Genomic DNA, 25,603 nt, shown 5'->3' with positions numbered 1-25,603 from the left:
GTTTTGTAAAAATCGACGCGTTTCAAAAAGGCGGGGCATAGAGGAGAAACAATAATGTACAGTATGTGGAAAATGATGTGTTTTTTTAACTTTAAACCGCATAAACACATTTCATTACACCAAATACACAAAATAATGTTCTTTTTAGCAGCATCATATGACCCCTTTAACTATTTTGCATTTAAAGACCGATATTCAAAGACCATTCAATCGTCATCAAAAGTGACATTAAAACCGACTTAATTTTAAGAAATGTGCACAAGTGAGAAAGCATAGCTTAAGAAGAGTCTTTACAATAAATAAATGATTTCTGTGAACACATTAAATCAAAATAAATGCATTAAACAAGAATTTCCCAAAAGGTCCAAGAAATGCTATTGAAAGGATTTTTTTTATTAACATTGTCCAATCAGCTGATAAAAACATCAATCCACAAATAATCTACACCCCACCACTTCAGTCCATCAAGCAAAGACAAAAGCTGAATCAAATCCATCATTAAGACATTAATTAAAATGAGTCCATAATCCATAATAATGCTTCCTTCAGTGAAAAAGTGGTCTGGTCTGAGTCAGGAGAGAAATCTGCACAGATCAAGCACCATTTAAACAGTCCAAACCAGCTCTAAACAAACATGTGGCTGGATTTTGATGTGAGAGACATCAAATAACAGGAAATGTTACTATGGATTATGGACTAAACATTTCTTAATGCTGGATTTGTTTCAGCTTTTGTCTTCTCAAACTGTTAACTGATGGACTGGAGTGCTGTGGATTACTGTGATGTTTTTATCGGCTGTTTGGACTCTCGTTCTGACGGCACCCATTCACTGCAGCAAGTGATGCAATGCTGCATTAGGTTCATTTTTGGATGAAGTATTCATTTAAAGGAATCTGCTTTCCAGTATATTTGTCTTTAAAATCTCATGAAAGGTAATAAAAAAATGTAAACTATCAAGCAAAGGGCACATGCTTTTACTGGCAATGCGCAGCATTTGACCTGATCAGTCAGTGTTTGTCTAAAGTGTGTTTATTGATTTGCATAATTTAGTTTTGCATTATCATCTTGAACGATAATATCGTAATAATTACTATAACTTCAGAAGTCAAGTTGTTTGAAAATATTTCTAGTTAAATTTGTCTCGTGCACCTCGTAAGAAAGAAAATCATACGGGTTTGAATGAAGGTGAGTAAATGATGACAGAATGATCATTTTAGCTGATCTTTTCCTCGCAAGTGTTGATACATGAAATGCAAATCTAAGTAAAGTTGTTTTGAGGTAATTGTTTTTTTTTTGTCAAGCTAATATTCTGTGTTGCAAAACATGCTTGGTATTTCTCTCTGTACTCTCCAAAATTACAAAATCAAAGCAGCAACTCAACATTTTATGGGAATTTAACCAAGTAAAACACTTTCCAGTTTACAGGACATTGACGTGTGCTCAGTAGGGCTGTGTTCGATACATCGATACGATGATGATACGAATATCGATACTGTCCCCAGAGGCATCATGCCCATTCAAACTGAGGGCGTGTGAGGCACGTGCCCCCTCAGATTTTTGAGCCAAGTGGATTTTGAATACAGTTTCTAAAAGACAAAAATAGCCAACTAATTTTTTATATTTCATACAATCACACCAGCGTAATTAGAACGTGCAGTGAGGCACAGCATCAGCTGCCAAATACAAATCTGCGTTTGCGCTTTGGCTGGCGCTGAGCCAGAGACAGACGCGTTTGTACAGTGCTTTTACAGCATTATAACCAATCACACACAATTCTGTTGAGCTTGTGAATGCAATCAGAGGCGTTCAGATGAGTCGTCGCTGAAATGCCGGTGTTTTATTCACTCGCTCGCTGAAGGAATTCTGCTTTCTGGTGATTCTCTCATCAGAAACAACAGATGTGTTTCGATGTAGGATATTTATTTCACAGTGTAAACAGCTTCAGTGATTATAATGAGAGTTTTTGAGAGTGCTTAAAATGTTCTTTGATCATGTAAATGTTCTTTACTTTCTTTCTGTACAATGAAAGTGTTATAATTAGTAAATTACAATGTTTTTATTAAATTCAGTCATATTAAAAATATTTTATGGCATGACTATTGAGCTACTTTGTCCATCGCCCATTATAGATCAACTAACATAATCTATAAAGGTGCAAAATGCCTTTACTTCCACATATTTGAGAATCGAGATATTTCATGATATAGTTAACACGTTTGGGAATATTTCAAATAAAAAGAAAAAAGAAATAAAACATAAGCCTATATCAGTCATACTTATATATTTTGCTGTGTGTCACATGCGCATGCGTTTTTGACATGAAGCGGAAGCAGACAGGATGAGGAGAAGACTTATTGAATAAAGTCTTATTTTTGTTTTCTTTGCACACAAAAAAATATTCTCACAGCTTCGTAAAATTACGGTTGAACCCCTGATGTCACATGGACTATTTTACCGATGTCCTGAGCTACGTTTCTGGACCTGGGAACATTTCAGTTGTGTTGCTGTCTATGGGAGGGTCAAAGAGCTCTGAAGATGAACAAAGGTCTTACGGGTTTGAAACGACATGAGGGTGAGTAATTAATGACAGAATTTTCATTTTTGGGTGAACTATCCCTTTAAGTATAAAATCAAGTCCTGTCCAATATTTATTTTTTTTCATGACAGAAGTTTCATGTTGATTTTAAAAGGCATGAAAAAACTACAGGGTTCACCGCAATTCTTTTTAAATAATACATATATAAATTTAAGTAATTTGTACTTTTGTCTTGTTTTCTGGTTAATCATTCTTACACAAGATAGACTTTTTACAATATAACAACATTATTATTTAACATCCTTAAACAAGTTGGCAATTGTTTTCTTTAAGCAAAAACTCACTTAATTTTGATATATTTTTCGTAATGCTCATTCAGATCTTTTTGCTTTTCAAGTAAATGTATCTTGATTTAAGAATGTTTGTACTGGAAAACAAGATGAAAATACAATTACATTGGATTCAAAGTAATCGTCATATCATACACGCATCACATAGCCATGTATTAAAATGTATTCAGTTAGCCTGAAATGGCACAATGCAGTCCATTGACAATAATGTCTTACAAAAATGTTCATGGAAAGGGATGCAAAAATTTATACAAACATCATTTTAATATTTGAGGCATTCTTGGTTGAGCAGGACATCCATGTCTAAGAATTAACATCATCTTTGAAGGACAGAAATACGGTCTTATACTTTATTTCGCCCTTATATAATGCCCTTCCCCACTAACCTCACTGAAGTTGTTAACATTAAAATTTATCTTTGCTTCTCACTCATTTGTTCTTAATTTCTCTAAATACATTTGGACTTGACTGACTAATCAAAGAATGAATAAAACAGGTACATTTACAATAACTTTCATTTCTGTAGAAGTCCAAAGCATAAGAAAAGTCTTTACAATATATATTTAAAGTATTTCTGTGAACTACTGTGATATCAAAATTAAAAAATGCATTGAATACAAATGCCAAGCAATGCAGATTTAAATGAGCTAAACTTTTTCTTTCTAAATAGAGTGGCATTTGACCCGTTTAGTGTTTGTGTAATTGTGTGTTTACATGCAGGTCATTGACTTTAATATCTGAGTATTTCTGTATTTCTGTGCCACAGTTTTGCATAATTGTCTGATTACTGTCTTGAACCAGAGAATCGTAATATTGATCAAATCTGATGTCTTGAGCGAATGGTCAGTTTATATTCTGACTCTATTTACTTTTGGAAAGAGGTTCTGTTTGCTGTGCTGGTTGGACTTGGATCCAGCTGTTGGTGGAGGGTCAATGTCCTACATTGAGCTCTGTGACGAACCGACAACACACACACACACACACACACGGCTCTCAAACCATGTACAAGTTTCTGTCTCTGACGCTGATTTCACTGCTGGCTGTTTTCGGGCAGTATGTGATCGCAGGAGGACGCTTCGAGCGAACCATCAGCAGACCTTTTGGGTCAGTGCTGAAGGTCCATAATGGGATGCGATGGGGTTCGTGGGGTCAGAAAGAAATGTGTCCAACTGGAATGTACGCCACAGGTTTTAGTCTTAAGGTGAGTAACTATTACCAGTATACAGTAGTGTGAGGTTTAGTGGTTGGTAACCAACTCCACTTCAAATCAAAACTGACTATTTACTTAATTCATGTTCCTGATCTTATTATGAATGGTTAGTCTGGTTATAATTGATTATTGTGAAGTTTTCACCTAATGCCATCTAAGCCATGCAGACTATAGGTAATGTTAAAGTTAACCAATAGTGAATTCTACAGTAGCACACTATATGATATTATTATAATACGTGTTAAGTATTATGGCATGTGTGTGATATGATCAAAATTATAACCCCAAAATGTGAAATTTTAATCATGGCACTGATACACAGCATCTAACAGTAATTAGGTTTGTCACGACAACAAAATATTAGGCCAGATATTTGCAGACCAGAAATGTTAGATCTTTTCATCAAAAATAAATGGTAAAAAAATGTTTGTAATTTTTTTTTATTATTATTTTTAAATTTGGCTACATTTGGCCCTTTTTCTTGCCATGAAAATAGCCATGGTAGCTTTATAAACACCCAAGCATCATAAATTAAAACAAAAAAACATATAGATTTCATAATCCTCAGTATCTTAACTTCAATTGACAACTATTATACACATATCCAACTTTGCCCACATACATACAGTATACTCACATAAAAAATATACCAAAACTCAACTACAGTAGCTGATCATTTATATGAGTAAAACACCACAGGGCTCGACATTAAGCCTTGACAAGTGCTTGTCCTTTGGACAAGTAAATCAGTCATTCACTTGTCCGAGTAAAAAAAGTTACTTGTCTGGAGCAAGTTGGTAAATGTAATCCATTCTGAAGCAATAGTCTCATCAGTGCTCTATGAGGTCTTACTTTAATCAGCATATTTGTGATATTTGCCTTAAATTGATTTCTAGGACACTTTCAAACTTTATGAAGGGCAATATTTTCCTAAACTTACTAAATGTACGTGTCATCATTTGCGTCAAATTCTTACATTTTATCAATAAATTCAGTTAGAATAATTAGACTCTGTATGGTTGTTACCATTCAAATCAAATCAGTATCAACAAACTCCATCTTTCACTGCAGAGGAAACTGAAGCTGCATCGAAAAGTCCATTTAGATGTATTTACTCAGACTGTGTAATAATTGAACTACTGTTGTATAAAATCAATGTCACATTTGCAATCGTGCTGGTGCTTGGTCGTGATGTTGCTTACCTATATCATATGTTATATAGAATATTTATCTTTTTTTTCTACCACAGTATGTTTGTTTCTTTGTGTGTGCTGTTGCACCTATTAGTTTTGATTTTTCCGTGAGTCAGATAACGTTACGCTGCACGACATGTCAATACATTATCCTTTATCAGTCACCGTTTACTCTGAAAGTAATAAAAGCAGAATCATTCTCACCAAAGTTTCGGTGCTGCCCTAGTTTTATGGTATTTATGTTTTTACTGTATTTCGTTTTCATTTTTTAGATTTTCAGTTTTCATTTTGATTTTATGTTAAGTTTTAGTTATTTCTAATTTTGTAATTTTAGTACTTCAACTTAAACTAAATAGAAATTAGAAATATTTCCTGAAAGTGTAACTGTTTGTTTAACTGATTTTATTTGAGTTAATGCAAGTTCTTAGTTTTTGTTTTAGTTAATCATAATAATAACAACTGCTCAGAGTGACTATAAAGTTATTAGTACATCACTTGCTGTTGTTTTTCTAAAGGTGGCAGGTATGTGGGAATCTCTGCTGGTTGGTGATAACACAGCGCTCAATGGGATTCGTCTTCACTGCATCAACCCGTCCAAAAGCTCATCGGGCCCGTACGAGGACTACGCCACAATTCAGTCCGACGTAGGAAGGTGAAGAGCTTGAACTGGACGTAATACAGAGGCTCTGTTCCAAAACCTAGTGAGCTGCCTATATAGAGAGCATCCTATGACAGAGTTGCTGCCTATGTAGAGCGCTTCAAATCAGCCACTAATGAGGATCATTTCAATTAGATGCAGCCATGTGCCAGACAGCATATTCGAATTTGGAACAGAGCTGGCATCATCAAAGATTTTTGCTATCTCTTTTAAGCTGGATTTTTTTATTAGGCAGCGGCTATTTGCAATAAGTGTAAATAGCGATAGATACTATTTACACTAAGTGCAAATAGCAGTATTTTTAGCTATATGCTATTTACACTAAGTGCAAATAGCCATAGAATATATTTACACTATGGTAATATAGCACAATTTCCTTTATTTATAATACTTATTGCAAAATAGTGGCAATTATCTGCACCTCAGTATTGTAGTACATTATAAAACCATATGCAATAATAACATATTGAATGTAAATTAGAATTTTAATTCAAATTATTAAATGAATGCCACTTTATTGGGACAATAAAATCCTCCTCACACCTACCCTAACCCTACCCGATACTTTTTCAGCTTTCCGATTATTTCCATCCTTTTTATTGAAAATAATTGTCATTCCCATGTGAATCTCATATTGAAAAGATTTGAAATTTGATTTGAAAAGGGAGAGAAAAAAGTTCAGCGAAAGGCGGATTCGAACCCGGGTCGATTGCGTCAAAAAGCACACGGCTAACCATGTACATCACTGGAACTATTGTTAGATGACCGTCTTTTGTACTGTTGACTAGCCAATCACACGTTGGTGGGTGGAGTTAGTATAAATAGCCTCTGCCAACAAGGCGGGCTATTTGCACTTAGTGTAAATGGACACTCCATATTTATTAAACTAACAAATAACTGGTTATACCACTAACTTTTCTTATCACGTTCTTTCCTCAGCTGGGGTAAATGGTCAGATATCAAATGGTGCTCAAGTGGATTTCTGACATCTTTTCAGCTGAGAGTGGAACCCTACCAAGGGACCTGGGACGACACGGCCGCAAACAATATCAGGTGATGTACTTATTTAACTTGTGACAACCAGCTTTCCTAAAGCAACAGGATTCTGGAGCATGGATGTTGTTCTCACAGCATCCTATAACAAGCTGTATAAACACATCAGGGTCATCTGACACGGATATGAAGTGACCCGGTCAAGCGTCTAGAGTTACTTAACGCTTAGAGCTGGACAGTTGGACTCATAGGCTAGCTCTGGTTGTGATCATTGTATGGTCATTGTATTCCCAGGTTTAACTGCAGTGGAAATGCAGAAATGCTGCAGGGATCTGGGATGTCATGGGGCGAATGGGGCGACTGGAGTGAGAAGTGTGGAGGAAAGGGAATCTGTGGCATCGAGACGATGGTTGAGCAGCCGCAGGGAGTCGGAGACGACACGGCCCTCAATGATGTGCACATGTACTGCTGTGATTAAACTGATTGGTTGTTTCAGAAACACATCATTTGGTGGAATTGTTTAATGCATCATCAGTAAACCTACCTTCAAGTAGTGCTTAACTAGTTTTGGGCAGAATGAATTGGGCAGAGCTAAGAGTGAGAGATTTCTTCCCATTCACATTTAACAGACAATAACGAAAACAGCAACTACATATTGTAAGATCTGGAACATACTGAATTTACTTATGTATTCCTCAGGTTTGTTATAAGTTTTGTGACTAGTTGTCAATTTCTATAAAGTTACTACTTGTGATTCTTTGAATGGATATCATTAAAAAGGTGAATGATGACGTATTTATTTAGTGCCTCCTCATGGTTCAGTTCTTACCTGGGTTAACTTAAAAAACTAGTTCCCTCAAAAAATAAAATATAATAAATATCGAAATAAACAAAAAATTATGTCATTTTACTCAGCTTGGTGTTGTTGATGTCAAACAGTGCTTAAACGGATTTGGCCAGAATGAACTGGGCAGATCTAAAAGAGAGATTTAAATAAGGTATTTAAATTGAATAGAAGACAACAACAACAGCAACGACATCTAATTTAGATCTAAATAAAGATCTTGAACTTAATAAAGAATTAACTTGTGTTTTCCTCCAGTTTGTTATAAGACTATTTTTGTGAATAGCTGTCAGTTTAGGAAATACATTTCAATTAAAGGCACAATATGTAAGATTTTTTTAGTAAAATATCCAAAAACCACTAGAACAGTGTTATATATTTTGCTGACTTGTGTACTTACATTATCCCAAATGTTTCTAAGAATGTTTAAATCCAGAGAAATAAGCAATTTTAACTAGTGGCACGGACCGTGTCAATGCCAATGACGTCATAACCCCTCGATTTCCGGTTTTGTTTTGTAGAAAACATGGAAACACCAAAGTTAATATTAACTACTTGTTTATTGAACTACTGTTGTATAAAATCAATGTCACATTTGCAATCGTGCTGGTGCTTGGTCGTGATGTTGCTTACCTATATCATATGTTATATAGAATATTTATCTTTTTTTTCTACCACAGTATGTTTGTTTCTTTGTGTGTGCTGTTGCACCTATTAGTTTTGATTTTTCCGTGAGTCAGATAACGTTACGCTGCACGACATGTCAATACATTATCCTTTATCAGTCACCGTTTACTCTGAAAGTAATAAAAGCAGAATCATTCTCACCAAAGTTTCGGTGCTGCCCTAGTTTTATGGTATTTATGTTTTTACTGTATTTCGTTTTCATTTTTTAGATTTTCAGTTTTCATTTTGATTTTATGTTAAGTTTTAGTTATTTCTAATTTTGTAATTTTAGTACTTCAACTTAAACTAAATAGAAATTAGAAATATTTCCTGAAAGTGTAACTGTTTGTTTAACTGATTTTATTTGAGTTAATGCAAGTTCTTAGTTTTTGTTTTAGTTAATCATAATAATAACAACTGCTCAGAGTGACTATAAAGTTATTAGTACATCACTTGCTGTTGTTTTTCTAAAGGTGGCAGGTATGTGGGAATCTCTGCTGGTTGGTGATAACACAGCGCTCAATGGGATTCGTCTTCACTGCATCAACCCGTCTAAAAGCTCATCGGGCCCGTACGAGGACTACGCCACAGTTCAGTCCGATGTAGGAAGGTGAAGAGCTTGAACTGGACGTAATACAGAGGCTCTGTTCCAAAACCTAGTGAGCTGCCTATATAGAGAGCATCCTATGACAGAGTTGCTGCCTATGTAGAGCGCTTCAAATCAGCCACTAATGAGGATCATTTCAATTAGATGCAGCCATGTGCCAGACAGCATATTCGAATTTGGAACAGAGCTGGCATCATCAAAGATTTTTGCTATCTCTTTTAAGCTGGATTTTTTTATTAGGCAGCGGCTATTTGCAATAAGTGTAAATAGCGATAGATACTATTTACACTAAGTGCAAATAGCAGTATTTTTAGCTATATGCTATTTACACTAAGTGCAAATAGCCATAGAATATATTTACACTATGGTAATATAGCACAATTTCCTTTATTTATAATACTTATTGCAAAATAGTGGCAATTATCTGCACCTCAGTATTGTAGTACATTAACCATATGCAATAGCAGTATTTTTAGCTATATGCTATTTACACTAAGTGCAAATAGCCATAGAATATATTTACACTATGGTAATATAGCACAATTTCCTTTATTTATAATACTTATTGCAAAATAGTGGCAATTATCTGCACCTCAGTATTGTAGTACATTATAAAACCATATGCAATAATAACATATTGAATGTAAATTAGAATTTTAATTCAAATTATTAAATGAATGCCACTTTATTGGGACAATAAAATCCTCCTCACACCTACCCTAACCCTACCCGATACTTTTTCAGCTTTCCGATTATTTCCATCCTTTTTATTGAAAATAATTGTCATTCCCATGTGAATCTCATATTGAAAAGATTTGAAATTTGATTTGAAAAGGGAGAGAAAAAAGTTCAGCGAAAGGCGGATTCGAACCCGGGTCGATTGCGTCAAAAAGCACACGGCTAACCATGTACATCACTGGAACTATTGTTAGATGACCGTCTTTTGTACTGTTGACTAGCCAATCACACGTTGGTGGGTGGAGTTAGTATAAATAGCCTCTGCCAACAAGGCGGGCTATTTGCACTTAGTGTAAATGGACACTCCATATTTATTAAACTAACAAATAACTGGTTATACCACTAACTTTTCTTATCACGTTCTTTCCTCAGCTGGGGTAAATGGTCAGATATCAAATGGTGCTCAAGTGGATTTCTGACATCTTTTCAGCTGAGAGTGGAACCCTACCAAGGGACCTGGGACGACACGGCCGCAAACAATATCAGGTGATGTACTTATTTAACTTGTGACAACCAGCTTTCCTAAAGCAACAGGATTCTGGAGCATGGATGTTGTTCTCACAGCATCCTATAACAAGCTGTATAAACACATCAGGGTCATCTGACACGGATATGAAGTGACCCGGTCAAGCGTCTAGAGTTACTTAACGCTTAGAGCTGGACAGTTGGACTCATAGGCTAGCTCTGGTTGTGATCATTGTATGGTCATTGTATTCCCAGGTTTAACTGCAGTGGAAATGCAGAAATGCTGCAGGGATCTGGGATGTCATGGGGCGAATGGGGCGACTGGAGTGAGAAGTGTGGAGGAAAGGGAATCTGTGGCATCGAGACGATGGTTGAGCAGCCGCAGGGAGTCGGAGACGACACGGCCCTCAATGATGTGCACATGTACTGCTGTGATTAAACTGATTGGTTGTTTCAGAAACACATCATTTGGTGGAATTGTTTAATGCATCATCAGTAAACCTACCTTCAAGTAGTGCTTAACTAGTTTTGGGCAGAATGAATTGGGCAGAGCTAAGAGTGAGAGATTTCTTCCCATTCACATTTAACAGACAATAACGAAAACAGCAACTACATATTGTAAGATCTGGAACATACTGAATTTACTTATGTATTCCTCAGGTTTGTTATAAGTTTTGTGACTAGTTGTCAATTTCTATAAAGTTACTACTTGTGATTCTTTGAATGGATATCATTAAAAAGGTGAATGATGACGTATTTATTTAGTGCCTCCTCATGGTTCAGTTCTTACCTGGGTTAACTTAAAAAACTAGTTCCCTCAAAAAATAAAATATAATAAATATCGAAATAAACAAAAAATTATGTCATTTTACTCAGCTTGGTGTTGTTGATGTCAAACAGTGCTTAAACGGATTTGGCCAGAATGAACTGGGCAGATCTAAAAGAGAGATTTAAATAAGGTATTTAAATTGAATAGAAGACAACAACAACAGCAACGACATCTAATTTAGATCTAAATAAAGATCTTGAACTTAATAAAGAATTAACTTGTGTTTTCCTCCAGTTTGTTATAAGACTATTTTTGTGAATAGCTGTCAGTTTAGGAAATACATTTCAATTAAAGGCACAATATGTAAGATTTTTTTAGTAAAATATCCAAAAACCACTAGAACAGTGTTATATATTTTGCTGACTTTTGTTCTTACATTATCCCAAATGTTTCTAAGAATGTTTAAATCCAGAGAAATAAGCAATTTTAACTAGTGGCACGGACCGTGTCAATGCCAATGACGTCATAACCCCTCGATTTCCGGTTTTGTTTTGTAGAAAACATGGAAACACCAAAGACGCTTTAATATGTTGTGTGCTTTAATAGATGACTGCACAGAGTAGCATTATAACAGAACTTTCAAATGTATCTAGTATGATAAAACAGCGCTGTTTTTTTCCCCCACATATGCACGAGCGGCGAAAATTACATATTGTGCCTTTAAGTTACTTCATGTGATTCTGTGAATGGATATCATTAAAAGATGAATCATTATTTATTGAGAGACTCTTTATGGGTCAGTTCTTAGGAGTTTTATGTTGTCTTCAACTTAGAAGGATAGTTCTCTCAAAAAAAATAAATAAAATAAAAATTCAGTCATTTTTTACTCACCTCGGTGTTCTGATCTAAAGCAGTAGGCTATGACCTTCCTTTTTACGAAAACGCAACGAGACATTTAAAGATGTCCTACTCGCGCTCAATCATATAATAGGCTATAAGAACTCTTCTCTTCAAGCTTTGAAGAAATGAGCAAACGCCTCATACCTACTCCTTTGCGACTCGTGCCGAAAGATATACAATAGGTTCTCTTAAGTAATTATGTCCGTTACGTTTGTCGGTTCTCATTGATTTAACGCGAGCCCTGATTTCAAACAATGGACGCGAATTTTCCTTTGCGCGCTGGCATTTATTTAAGCGCTTTATTGTTAAAGCGCTCAGAAAGCCAAGTCATAACTTCAGAACAACACCAAGTGAGGAATTATTGATTTTGTGTGTGTGTGTATATAGCCTACTATCCCTTTAAATTACCACAGATAATTAAACTTATCCCTCAGATTGTAAAACTGAACCATAAATGCACTAATGGAAAATGTTAACAAATTAACATGAGAATGATAGAATCATGACAAAATAAAAAGTATACCTGGTTTAACATCTACACACAAAGATGCCAGGAAAGGATGTGAGGTAACTATTCTGTGCTTATATGAATGTCGCCCATAACAGCTCAAATAACACACATTTATACTGAATAATTAAATTAAGTGGCTATTTTTGCTTTTAAAGATTTTTAAGACACTTGACTTAAGTGACTTTACCATTGTAATTGTATTACTGTGGACATATTTCAAATTCATTTATACAAAAATTGTTTTCCCCTGTTTTTATAAATTAACTTAGGACCTCAAAACCACACTTTAAATGACACACAGGACTTTGGTTGATCATATTTGATTTTATTGTTCAACAGGATGCAAAAAAAATGTTTATGAACATCATTCAAATAGTTTATTACTTGGCTAAGCTCTATTTTATGGTTCCAGAAGTAAGAAATAAACATCATCTTAGAAGGACAGAAACATTAATGTGAAGGTAATGCCCTTCCTCACTGAACATTTGTTCATCGTTCGTCACTAATGCACACAGAACCATAAATGCTTTGTGAAAAATATAATATGTCACCACTCTCAGGATCTATATGGTCTGTTTTATCATTCAGTGGAAATGCAGATTTGTTGTCTTTGAATCAGTAACATTGCTTTGATATTCTAATGGTCACCTGTCAGGAATGATTGCTTCATAAGACATCATGTGATTTAAACTATAGCAGACATTCTGCTTCAATCATCATCATTTCAGATCTGCTGTACTTGATTTGTGAGCTCAGGGTTTCTGAGCGAGCAGCGTGCTAAGTTTGATCTTGCCGTCCATAGACGCGGTGAGGCAGGTGCCGCAGTCCATCGCTGAGCACCAATCAACCGTCACGACGGGCGCTTTATGACCGCCGAGAGACAAGACGCTTTCCAGACCAGCGTCCGCCTTATTCAACTAGACAAGAGCAGAGCAGATATGAGGTTAGATCCATAACATTAAAACTACAACCCTGAATAAACATTCTGATACATGAACTAAAATAAACATTAACTGAAATAAAATTAAATATATATATTAAAAGAAAACATATTTTATTACAGCTATAGTTGCCAAAGCATCATTTCTTATTTTTGTTTAGTTTTAGTTTATTTAATACAAAAATTAATAAAAACAATATAGATATTTAAAATAATAATAATAATAGTAATGAGAAAAACAGACAACCAAATACTAAAACTGAAGAGTTAAAAAAATTATAGCTGCAATAAAATGAAATATAAATAACTAAAACTTATTTCAGCTAGTTGCAAAAGTAGCATTTCTCATTTCTGTCGAAGTACTAAAATAACTGAAACTAAAACTGAAATAAACTTGATAAAACTACATAGACATATTTAAAAGAAACTAATAAAATTACTAAAGCTAAAGAATTAAAATAAATGTTAACTAAACATTTTATTTCAGAAAGTTGTAAAGGCAGCATTTGTCATTTTTGATTAGATTAAGTTCAAGTACTAAAATAACTCAAACTTAAGCAAAAAAATTTATAAAAGCGAAAGAGACAAAATAATAACAAATGAGGTAAATAACCCAACAAAATTACTAAAACTTGAACTAACATTAAAATGAAAACACAAAAAAAACTACCTTACTATACTATAAAACTATATCAATGATACTAAAACAACCCTGGTTTATCCACCTTTTTCTTCCCGTAAAAATGGGCGTGGACATTTTTTAATTCTATGGGTCTGGCTTCCTGTCTCATCCGCTTCAAGCTATTTTTAGCTGTACAAAACAGTTTGTTTTGCTGCTTGATATTGAAAATTGGTGTGTCTTACCATATTTTTTGAATGTATTATCTTAATTATGAACACACTGGTTTATAATGCAAACAGTTTTACCGTTTATTGCACGTTGTTATTCTTCTCATTATTTCCCTATAGGGGCTAATGAACCGGAAGTCTTGCCCATAGGCTTACTTCCGCATTGAAGAAAAAGGTGGATAATGACAGAAACAAAATACTGGTGACAAAACCAAACTGATCTGACAGGTGTGAGTGGTTGGTAAATGTATTTTTACCCGGTAGATAACTCCTCCGCTGCTGGAGCAGGTGAGAACGTGTTGCCCCTCAGAGTCGAAAGCAAAGAGTCGACCGCGTGGAACCTGAACCTGTTTATAACCACTGTAACCCGACAGGACAAACGGCCCCACGGCATCCTGGGACAGCGAGTACTCCGACTGTTTCACGCCACAGCGGTGGATATTCCACTGAACAAACTGACAACAAACAAAACATGACGTTTAGTGATGAATCTACACTTAACTCTAGATATTCCAACAAAAATCCCAAAAATTCCCATCACCTTCCCATCCTCTCCGATGCTGAAGACGGTGTTCTCGTCGTAGCTGAACTCCACGCTGTACACTTCACCATCATGAGCCTTCCAGCTCAATGCACTCTCATAGCGCTGCATGTCTGCAGAGAAACGCACCAGAAACTAACACTTCAACATGCAGAATAAATGTGAGCCACATGGAGTTTAAAAGAGGACTAACATCCAGTAATATTATCAATTGAACTGCACTGACACCATCAGATGAGAACAAAAATTAAATAGATTTTAAACTGAATTGAGCCGAATAATGACACTTCTGTCAACTGCACTTGTTTCATAACTGATGAACTTTGAAACATTGACACTGTTATTGAACTGAATTGAATCAACATAGAACTGAACTGAAACAACATTTAACTAAATTGAGCTAAAAAATAACTCTTCTAAGCTGCTTAACAGCTGAAATTGATTGTTTCATAATTGATGAATTTTGCAACATTGATATAGTTATTGAACTGATCTGAATCAACACTGACCTGAACTGAGTTGTAAAATGACTCTATTGTCTTTTGTAGAGCTGCTTTATAGCTGAAATGGAATGAATTTCATAATAACGAATTTTGCAATGAATTTATTACTGAACTGAACTGAATCAGCATTGAACACTGAAATAAAGTGAGCTGAATAATGACTGTTTTTGAATTTGTTTTATACTTGATGCACTTTAGATCATCGACCCTGTTATTAAACTGAACTGAATCAACACTGAACTAAATTTAATCAATAATGAACTAAATTGAGCTAAATAATTACATTATTGTCATCCGTAAAGCTGCTTTACAGCTGAAATTGAATTTGCATCACAATTGATGAATTTTACAAGACTGATACGGTTACTGAACTCAACTGAATCAACAATGAACAGAACTGAAGCAAAATTGAACTGAACTGATCTGAATAGTGACTATTGTTTTCTGTAGAGCTGCTTTACAGCTGAAATTTAATTAATTTCAATTGATCAATTTTGCAACATTGTTACTGAACTGATTTGAATTAACACTGAGTTGAATTGAGTTAAATAATGACTGTTTTTGAATTTGTTTTACAATTGATAAAACTTTGGAACATCGACACTGTTATTGAACTGAACAGAATTTGGAACTTTGGAACATTGACAATTAACTGAATTGAGCTGAAATGAAAATAATGACACTATTGTCTTCTGTAGAGCAGAACAGCTGAAATTTGTTTCATAATTGATGTAATTTACAACAGTAATGCTGCTTTCCTGAAACAAACAGTTTTGTATAAAGCACTATAGAAATAAATATGACTAAATCTACATCTCAGTTCAACTCGGTCACCATGATAACCTTCTCACCGAACAGTCGTATCATCCCGTCTGCGGCTCCGGTCACCAGCAGGTTTCCGTTGTGGTTAAACGCCGTACAGTTTATAGCGACCGGCCCCGGCTCCAGCGCAAACTGCAGCTGAACGCAACAAGAAAATCATCATTAAAATGAGTTTTGTTTTATTATATTTATAAAGCACCATTAAAACAACACAAGGTTGACCAATGTGCTGTACAATAACAACAGCTAATACAAAATTAGACCAACATCTCTGAAAGGAAAAAGACTGATAAATAAATAAGCAAATAAAACAAACATCACAGGAGAAAACGAGAGCCACTTTGCTAGATCAATCTGTTGAGCCAAAACCTAATTCTAATCAATACAATCTCAAATTTCTTTTAAAAGAGCCCAATGTGGATGAAAGTCTAAGATTTGGGGCCACCATTGAAAATGCCTGGTCGCCACTCAATTTCAATCTTGTCCTAGGGACGTCTAAAATCTTCTGGTTTGATGAGCTTAGATTCCTTTGAGGTTTGTGTACATGTAGAAGATCAGTTAAATAAGAGGGTGCCAAATTGTGTAAAGCCTTATACACTCTTAAAAATATAGGTGCTTCACGATGCCACAGAAGAACCTTTTTGTCTAAATGGTTCCATAAAGAACCTTTAACATCTGAAGAACCTTTCTGTTTCACAAAAGGTTATTTGTGGTGAAAGAAGGTTATTCAGATTATAAAAAGGTAAGAAAGAGATGGTTCTTTAAAGAACCTTTGACTGAATGGTTCTTTGTGGAACCAAAAATGATTCTTCTATGGCATCGCTGTGAAGAACCTTTAAAGCACCTTTATTTTTAAGAGTGTATACTAAAATAAGTAAGTTAAAATCGACACTGTAATGAACTGGAAGCCAGTGTAAAGTAGCTAAAATAGGTGATAAATTCTGTTTTTTTCAGAACACCCATCAGTAATCTAGCAGCAGCATTCTGTACTAATTGTAAGCGATTTGCATACAATTTACAATTGCATACGAGTTGAATACTTGCACCTGCATACAACGAGTTTTCAGTCGTTGCATTTCTGTGTTGGTGTCGTTTGGCTCCAGTACCTGCTGTTTGACGGTTTTGGTGTCCCACAGCAGCAGCTGTCCGGATACGGGAGCCGAAACTCGTGCATCGCCCTCCATCACAACACCAGAATGAGCAGCTTGAGCCGCGGCGGCGCAAACGAACGACGTTCCGCTCGGACTGCAGGCCAGCGACAGAATCCTGAACACACACAGGAAGCTCAGTGGAATAGGAATCTACTGCATGTCTACTGCATACTGTCATCTACTTTTAAAAACAAAAATCCTGGTGTATTATGGGTAATCTGTGAGGGCTCACCGTGGATGGACGTCGTCTATTGACATCTCGTACAGGCTCTTCTTGGCCTCCGTGTCGTAAAGTTTTACCGTGCCGACGCCACTGCCGAGCAACAGCTATAGGAGGAAAATCACCACATAAACCAATAAAACCAAGCAAATACTACACTATTGAACTTACACTATTGTTCAAAATAATAATAATACTTTAATTCAGCAAGGATGCATTAAATTGCACAAGTGCCAGTAAAGACATTTATAATGTTACAAAAAGATTTCTATTTCAAATAAACACTGTTCTTTTGAACTTTCTATTCATCAAAGAATCCTGAAAAATAAAATGTATCATGGTTTCCACAAAAACAGTTTTCAACATTGATAATAATCAGAAATGTTTCTTGAGCAGTAAATCAGCATATTAGAATGATTTCTGAAGATCATGTGACACTGAAGACAGGAGTAATTATGCTGGAAATTACATTTAAAAATATATTCAAATCAGGGTTATTACAGTATAACTAAAAAAACACACACACATTTTCATTACTTGGAATAAAATAAAATATTAAAACTTACTAAGGCAACATTTGTCGTTTTTGTTTAGTTTAACCCGAAGAACTAAAAAAGCTAAAGCTAAATAAACTAAAATAAAAAATGTAAAAGCTATATAGATATATAAAAAAAATGACAAAATGACTAAACACTAACAAAAATTAAAATAAATGATTATTTTTTTTTAAATAAAATCTAATTCAAAATGTTAACAAAAACTTTAATAGTATATCAATGATACTAAAATAACACTGATTCAAATAAAAATCCATTATTTTAAATTGTACTAATATTTTACAATATTACTGCAGAAGAAACTTCTTTCAAAAACACCAACCCCAAACTTTTTGGTAGAGTGTGATTGTTTTTAATAGAAATATTTACAGCTTAAATATATTAAACATGCTTAACTGCACCCCTTAAAAATGCAATATGCATCATGGGGTTCATTTATTAGGCTAAATCTATTTATCAGTGTTTGTTCACGAAAAAGTGATTTACCAGTCTGTCGGGTTTGGCTGCCCATTCCAGAGACAGCAGCGGGGACTTGGACATGATAGTGGCTTTGGTTTGCATGATGGGATTGAAAGCCCAAACCTTCACCACCCCGTCCACATCCAGACTGGCCACTCTCCTGCCGGAGCAGTCCACCCTAAAAACACAAACATGAAACTAAAAACCAGAATGACTGACATAGCACAAAAACCGCTTCTGCTTCATGAACAGCTATATTCAATGTTAACTGTCTACACTCACCTGCAGTGCATGATGGATGAGTGATGCTCTCCGTACTCCTCCTGACTCAGCTTAATGAAGGGCTGCTCCACTGAAGCTCCGCCCACTTCACAGACTCGCGTCTGATTGGTGGAGTCTGTTTGATCAGGAAGAGCTTCGGTTTGAGCGTCTGGATCCGAATCGGTTTTCTTCTCCGAGCTCTGTGGAGATCAGAAACACAATAATGCACAGAAACGTTCCAGGCAGACATCACATGATGATTTCGGCACGTTTAATATCCAAACTGAGATAACAGCGGTGACCTCCCACTCCCATGATGCACTACAAATGGCACAAAGTTCTACATACACTCTCAAACCTCTTATATATTTGTATATATCTTAATATTTTGTAATAATCTACAAATATATTTTATTAGAAATACTTTACAATAAGTTCAAGTCCGTTTGTTGGCATTAGTTTACTAACAATGAAAAATACTTCTAAAGCATTTATTAAACAATGTTAAATTCAACATTTACTAATACATTATTAAGATCAAAAGTTCTATCTGTTAATATTATTTAATGGACTTAATGACTTTTTTTATATCTTAACAAATCAATTATTTGCTAAAAGATATAGTATATTTCAACCCAATGTAAAGCATGTTATTTTCCAGAAAATTAATCTGAACATCGGACAAAGCCAGGCTCAAAATTCTTGTTTGATTTTGTTGACATATTAGAGTTAAATATTTTTACAGAGGGGTTTTTTTGTATCTCTTTTTATCACTCCATAAATCAGAAAATACTGTCAACAGACATTAAAAAAACTAATTTTTGCCATGTTTTTAGGAATAAAAAAAGTCAAGTGAATGATATATGAACAAACCCCTCAGAAAAAACCTTCAGAATATAGACAGGAATAAAATTGTAAGTTTTGGTGTATGCAAGTTCTGCTGAAGTGGAGAAACAAACTCACAACCAGTAAAGATATGCATTTTCACCACGTTTTTAGGAATAAAATGCCATATAAATCAGTGTGAATGATATATGAACAAACCCCTCAGTAAAAACCTTCAGAATATAGAGAGGAATAAAACTGCAAAGTTTGGTGTATGTAAGTTCTGCTGAAGTGGAGAAACAAACTTACAACCAGTAAAGATATGCATTTTCACCACATTTTTAGGAATAAAATGCCATATAAATCAGTGTGAATGATATATGAACAAACCCCTCAGTAAAAACCTTCAGAATACAGAGAGGAATAAAACTGCAAAGTTTGGTGTATGTAAATGCTGCCGAAGTGGAGAAAAAACTTTTAAAGACATGGATTAGAATTGAAATTTTCATACTCAAATAGATAAAGTGCAATAAAGTAAACACTTAAATGTGTATTTTGGATGTTTTCTTTCCACTTGTCTGAAAGAAAACAACTTCTTTTTTTAAACCAGTTGTTATGAAAGCAAAATAGCCCAAAATCTCAAAATTGACCATTGCATGAAAAAACTGTGGTTTTTCCTCAAACCTGGATTTCTTTGTGGGATTAGTAGTTCATTCCCTCATAAAATATCATCTTGTATCTTTGTTATTTTCTGAGTTTCAAATAGGTTTTATTGTTTTAGATCAAAGTTACAATCATGATTCATCATAAGGCTGTTTAGTTTGGGTTATGGATCAGAACGTTTAAAGGAAAATGTACTTCCTGAACCAAAAACACTGAATGAGTGAGTGGCTACTGTTGTGCCAGTGTCATGTGAGGAGCAAAACGAAGAAAAGCAGTGAACGTGTTGGATGAGAGTGAGAGAGAGAGAAAGACAGAGGGGCCTTTGTTCGGCTCTGGTGGATATTTTCTTAGACCTGTTGTGGGAGCCTGGAGAGCAGCTGTTTTCTCTCTTTCTCGTGGTCATGCTGTCGTCTCTGTCGGGAATGACCTGTGGTCAAATCCACCGTCGCCGTTGAAACAGTGGGCATCTTCAAGTCTTTTGCGGAAGGCAGATCTTTTGCTTTCGCAGACTGAAAAAACAATCACAGACAGAAAAACCATCAGATTAGCAGAAAGACACAGAAAAACAGGGTCTAAACTCAACCGTTTGCTAGATCAGCAGTTTTCAAACTGGGATCCCGGAAGCCACAGTGGGCCACAACGAAGTGTCTGTGGAATAGTTACAAGAAAAAAAAAAGTAAAATAAAATTAAAAATTAAAAATGTAAAGCAAAGCTAAATAAATAACTACAAAAGATTACAATTTAAAAAATTAAATAAAAATTAGATTAAAATAAATAATAAAAAACAGCACAGAGCTAAGAGTAGAAAAAGCTTAATGCAACTTAATAAATAAATAAATAAATCGATTTAAAAAAATAAATGATACAGTTATCAATACAGTACAATACAACAATAAGTATTAACAATAATAATGAAAATAAAAAATATAAAACAAGATTAAAATAAATACACTTTAAAATTAGATTATAATAACTAAATATTACAGTACATCTAACAGTACAGTACTTTAATGAGTAGAAGAAAACAATAGCGAAACTTAAATATTTCCTAAATAATATTTTTATAATATTAGTTTTTCACAGTATAAATTAGTTCTATTTACATCTATTTACATGCCTTTTAAATTTTAGGAGGGGGGTCCTTCATCTAAACATGGATGAATAATTGTAAACACACTTAATATAACACTTATCAATTCATTGTTACACTATGCATTTTAAATTTGGTTATAATTATTTATGGCAAGATATAATGTATTACAACGCACATTATGAATAATTATAATGCATTATAGCCTTTAATAACCCTTTATAATTCATTATACATAAAGGCTTTAAGTTGCCAAGGCAACATTTCTCCTTTTCATTTAGTTTACCATGATGTACTAGAATAACTAAAACTAAAACTGAAATAAAATTAATACAAAACTTTTTAGACACATTTAAAAAATAATAAATACAAAAACAAAACAAAAAAAATTGTAAAATTAAAATGAAAACAGAAAATACAAAAACAACAATGATTCTAAAATACTGATACTGATGTACCTGCGTAACGGCGGGGTCCTTCCAGGGCGAGGATTGTGGCCCCGGGGCCGTTTTCCCAGGGGCCCGTCGGGTCTGAGGGAGGAAGGTGGAGAAGAAGTTTCTGGATATTTTTTATATTAATGAACGGAATTTATATAATTATTAATATTAATTATTTTAAAAATATTTAAAAAGTACTATTTTTAAGTATATGTTTACATATAAATGAATACATTCATGCATATATTAATAACTTTAAATTATTAATCACTATGAATTCATTATCAGCATAAATTATGTAGTACTACTAGTGCCTTGAGTGTAAGAAAGGCACACTACAAATAAAATGTATCATTGTTATTTCATTATTAAGTATATAATACTCAATTTTATATTCATTAATATATTAATGATATTATCAGCATAAATTATGTAGTACTACCTTAAATTAATATCTGTTTATGGTGTTATTATTTGTATTCTTATTATTTAATTTATTATTGCTTATATCATGCTATTGTTATTATTGCATTATATCATGTATGCATTTATATAATACTGAATATTATATTTATTAATATATTAATGGTATTTTTAACTATTCATCAGTATAAATTCAGTACAAATCATCAGTATAATTGTTTTATTATTTTATTATAATTTATCTATTTATTAACAGTACTTTATGATTAATAATTATTTTATTATTTAGCATTTAGTATTAACTATATTGTTTAGTATGACTTTTTTAAGAGTTATTATTTATATAATTATTATTTTATATTATATTATATTCCTTATTAATAATATTTTTAATTATTGATCAGTATAAATTCATTATCAGCATTGTAAGTGCCACATTGCACTCGTTTGCAAACTAAGCATTGAGCGGAACGATATATTTTGCCTTTCATTCTAGTGGACATTTTTACAATGGACTGAAACTAACAGGCGTAACTAACTAAACCAACTGAACTACTAAACAGTGAAGACCTCACCATCTGTCTGAGCTCCTCGTTCTCCTCCTGCACAGTTTTGATTCTCTGTACTTCACTGTCGAAGCTCAAGAGCACAGGCTGAGGTGAAGCTGTTAAGGAGCTCAATCAGTCTGACCTCATTATAATGAACGCACATCTACAATCAGTACATGAGAACACTGAGTGTCATTTCTAGGCATCAGTGTCACATTAATGCTATTTAAACAGCTGAGCATCCCATAATAGACAGTGTTTGGATATGCATGCACTGGAAGAGGACGCTCAGGAAGTTGTGCAGAGACACCAGGAAGGTGTCGGCCCACTGGCGGGAGAAATACGGAGAGAAGGAGGGATTCTGCTCCGGCGCCGGGATGAAGGGCAGAGCGAACCAATCACGCCACTCCGGCTGAGCCTGCAGCTCCAGCACCTGCTTCAGGAAAAACTCCTGCGTCTTCTCTGTATTCTTCATCTGAGACACAGCAGAGACACAAGACACCAGTCTCCCACTGATGAACTACACTGAGCAAAAGAGACTGAACAGACACTTTTATTTATTATTATTATTATTATTTCATTTTATTGCTATTTAACATTATCATTTAAAAATACATATTTTACTATTATTATTTCATAGTGCATACATATATTCATATATTACTATTATTTAATGCCATTATTTTTATCATCAATATTGATTATTATTTATGTTACCTATTATATTTTTATTTATTGATCAGTATAAATTCGTTATCCGCAACAATTTAGTACTACCTTCAAATAATTCAGCATTTTTTTATTACATCATTATTTTTATTGTTTATTTTTTTATTTATTGTTTATACAGGAAACATATTTACATACTAACGAATTATATTTTGAATTATGTAGAATTATTTATTATTATTTTATGTTCAATACATCTTTTTAAATATTATGTTTATTAATATATTATGTCATTTTTTTATTAGTATAAATTCATTATTAGCATAAATTAGATTTAGTACTAGGAAATAATAAAGCTTTTTATTAAGCTGTTATTTATTAATTTCTTTTTATATTAGATATGTTTATATTAATGAATAGCATTTATTATTATTATTGAATCTATTTGTTTGTATTAGATTATTTGGTGCATTATATTCATAAATATATTAATTTTAATTATAGATCACTAAAAAAACTCATTATCAGCATAAATTTAATTTACAATTACTCTGAAATAATATAACTATTATTTTATTATCATTATTGTCATTTAATTTTTTTATATTAGGTATATTTAGTACATTATATTCATTAATATATCAATGATATTTTTAGTTATAGATCTGTATAAATTCACTATCGGCATAGATTAAATGTAGAACTACATTGAAATAATATAGTGCTTTTTTGCATAACATTAACAAAATTACAAGCGAAATCTGTGTAACGTCATGAAAAAGGCACAACAATACTAATTTACCAAAATAGGCTTAATTTTTTTTTATGCAAAATACATTTTCTTTTTCTTTTGATTTGTGTGTGAAACATGAGCTGGAGTGTTCTGGAGAACCTGAACGGTGTGAATGAGGTAGAAGCGGTACAGACTGGTCCTCAGTTTGTTGACGGTGGGTCTGTAGACGTCCTCCAGTCTGGAGAAGAGCCTGCGGTCCAGATACGCCCAGTACTCCTTCAGACCCGTCAGATCATAACTCTGAATCAGCTGCTGGAGCTGATCGATGATCTTATCAACCTGTGATAAAACACCAATCAACAATCCGCAAATCAGCACAACACAACATTTACACAGCATCACATCAGTGTCTCAGCAATGGATGCTCTGCAGTGAATGGGTGCCGTCAGAATGAGAGTCCAAACAGCTGATAAAAACATCACAGTAATCCACAAGTAATCCACAGCACTCCAGTCCATCAGTTAACATCTGGAGAAAACAAAAGCTGAAACAAATCCAGCATTAAGATGTTTTTAACTAAAATACATAGAGTCCGTAATCCATAATAACTCTTCCTCCAGTGAAAAAGTGCATCTCTTGTTGTCTCTCACATCAAAATCCAGCCACATATATGTTTAGAGCTGTTTAAACGCTGCTTGATCTGTGCAGATTTCTCTCCTGATTCAGACCAGAACACTTTTTCACTGGAGGAAGCGTTATTATGGATTATGGACTCAATGTATTTTAGTTAAAAACGTCTTAATGCTGGATTTGTTTCAGCTTTTGTTTTCTCCAGATGTTAACTGATGGACTGGAGTGCTGTGGATTACTTGTGGATTACTGTGATGTTTTTATCAGCTGTTTGGACTCTCATTCTGACGGCACCCATTCACTGCAGAGCATCCATTGCTGAGACACTGATGCAGTGCTACATTTCTCCAAATCTGATGAAGAAACAAACTCATCCTAAACTTGGATGACCTGAAGGCGAGTGCATTTTCAATTTTTGGGAGAACTATTCCTTTAACAGGTCAATAATGTACATTTGACTTGTGCATGTTCATGCATACTCATATTTGAATGCACTAATCTACTAAACCTTATATACTGTTTATTATGTCCTGCTGTTATTCAGTCCTACACACAAGGCTTCTGCAGATCAGATCAGGTGAATGCATGAATCTGCACACATAGACTCACTCTGAAGCCTTTCTCTTTGTCTGCTTTGATCTCTGAGTCCAGGTGCTTCAGTGTGCTGGTGAAACCGCGGTATATCAGATACTCTCGCACCAGATCATCCGTCCTCTCCACTGCTGAGGCCATTCTCACATAGTATCCTAATGCACACACACGGAAATAATGCACACACATGTAAACAATGCACACACACGGAAATAATGCACATAATGCACACACACGGAAATAATGCACA

At 34.2% G+C, this 25,603-nt stretch overlaps 3 protein-coding genes across 3 annotated transcripts; 2 read left to right on the top strand and 1 right to left on the bottom strand.

Annotated features, from left to right (window-relative positions):
- Window positions 1–3,847: 3,847 nt before the first annotated feature.
- On the top strand, window positions 3,848–7,721 carry LOC107717692 (vitelline membrane outer layer protein 1-like). Its single transcript, XM_016524527.1, has 4 exons — window positions 3,848–4,087; window positions 5,805–5,941; window positions 6,887–7,000; window positions 7,235–7,721. The coding sequence occupies exons 1-4, from the start codon at window positions 3,887–3,889 to the stop codon at window positions 7,416–7,418; spliced, it is 636 nt and encodes a 211-aa protein (XP_016380013.1). The 5' UTR covers window positions 3,848–3,886; the 3' UTR covers window positions 7,419–7,721.
- LOC107717686 (vitelline membrane outer layer protein 1 homolog) lies at window positions 7,517–11,002 on the top strand. The gene is made up of 4 exons (XM_016524522.1): window positions 7,517–7,537; window positions 8,849–9,060; window positions 10,168–10,281; window positions 10,516–11,002. The coding sequence occupies exons 1-4, from the start codon at window positions 7,517–7,519 to the stop codon at window positions 10,697–10,699; spliced, it is 531 nt and encodes a 176-aa protein (XP_016380008.1). The 3' UTR covers window positions 10,700–11,002.
- Window positions 11,003–12,744: 1,742 nt separating this feature from the next.
- Window positions 12,745–25,535, bottom strand: LOC107717685 (WD repeat-containing protein 91-like). Its single transcript, XM_016524521.1, has 15 exons — window positions 25,372–25,535; window positions 24,292–24,471; window positions 22,998–23,205; window positions 22,709–22,840; window positions 22,202–22,214; window positions 21,781–21,880; window positions 20,585–20,740; window positions 18,765–18,943; window positions 18,510–18,660; window positions 17,479–17,573; window positions 17,202–17,361; window positions 16,125–16,233; window positions 14,771–14,883; window positions 14,487–14,684; window positions 12,745–13,357 (listed from the first exon to the last, which is right to left on the bottom strand). Exons 1-15 carry the CDS (start codon window positions 25,492–25,494, stop codon window positions 13,193–13,195), a joined length of 2,082 nt encoding a protein of 693 aa, XP_016380007.1. The 5' UTR covers window positions 25,495–25,535; the 3' UTR covers window positions 12,745–13,192.
- Between the last annotated feature and the right edge of the window lie 68 nt (window positions 25,536–25,603).

The sequence above is a fragment of the Sinocyclocheilus rhinocerous genome, unplaced genomic scaffold, assembly GCF_001515625.1.
Source record: "Sinocyclocheilus rhinocerous isolate Xijiao unplaced genomic scaffold, SAMN03320098_v1.1 scaffold3043, whole genome shotgun sequence".
In the NCBI taxonomy this organism is placed as follows: domain Eukaryota; kingdom Metazoa; phylum Chordata; class Actinopteri; order Cypriniformes; family Cyprinidae; genus Sinocyclocheilus; species Sinocyclocheilus rhinocerous.
Note: the sequence above shows the minus strand (reverse complement) of the source record. Positions and strands in the feature narration are given on the sequence as shown.

Coding starts and splice junctions, on each gene's coding strand:
- LOC107717692 (XM_016524527.1), top strand. CDS start 3,887: ATGTACAAGTTTCTGTCTCTGACGCTGATTTCACTGCTGGCTGTTTTC. Junction 5,942..6,886: donor ATTCAGTCCGACGTAGGAAG/GTGAAGAGCTTG, acceptor TTCTTTCCTCAG/CTGGGGTAAATGGTCAGATA. Junction 7,001..7,234: donor ACGGCCGCAAACAATATCAG/GTGATGTACTTA, acceptor TTGTATTCCCAG/GTTTAACTGCAGTGGAAATG.
- LOC107717686 (XM_016524522.1), top strand. CDS start 7,517: ATGAATTGGGCAGAGCTAAGA. Junction 7,538..8,848: donor TGAATTGGGCAGAGCTAAGA/GTGAGAGATTTC, acceptor TTTTTGTTTTAG/TTAATCATAATAATAACAAC. Junction 10,282..10,515: donor ACGGCCGCAAACAATATCAG/GTGATGTACTTA, acceptor TTGTATTCCCAG/GTTTAACTGCAGTGGAAATG.
- LOC107717685 (XM_016524521.1), bottom strand. CDS start 25,494: ATGGCCTCAGCAGTGGAGAGGACGGATGATCTGGTGCGAGAGTATCTG. Junction 23,206..24,291: donor ACCTCATTCACACCGTTCAG/GTTCTCCAGAAC, acceptor GCTGTGTCTCAG/ATGAAGAATACAGAGAAGAC. Junction 14,884..16,124: donor CGGGATGATACGACTGTTCG/GTGAGAAGGTTA, acceptor GTTTCTCTGCAG/ACATGCAGCGCTATGAGAGT.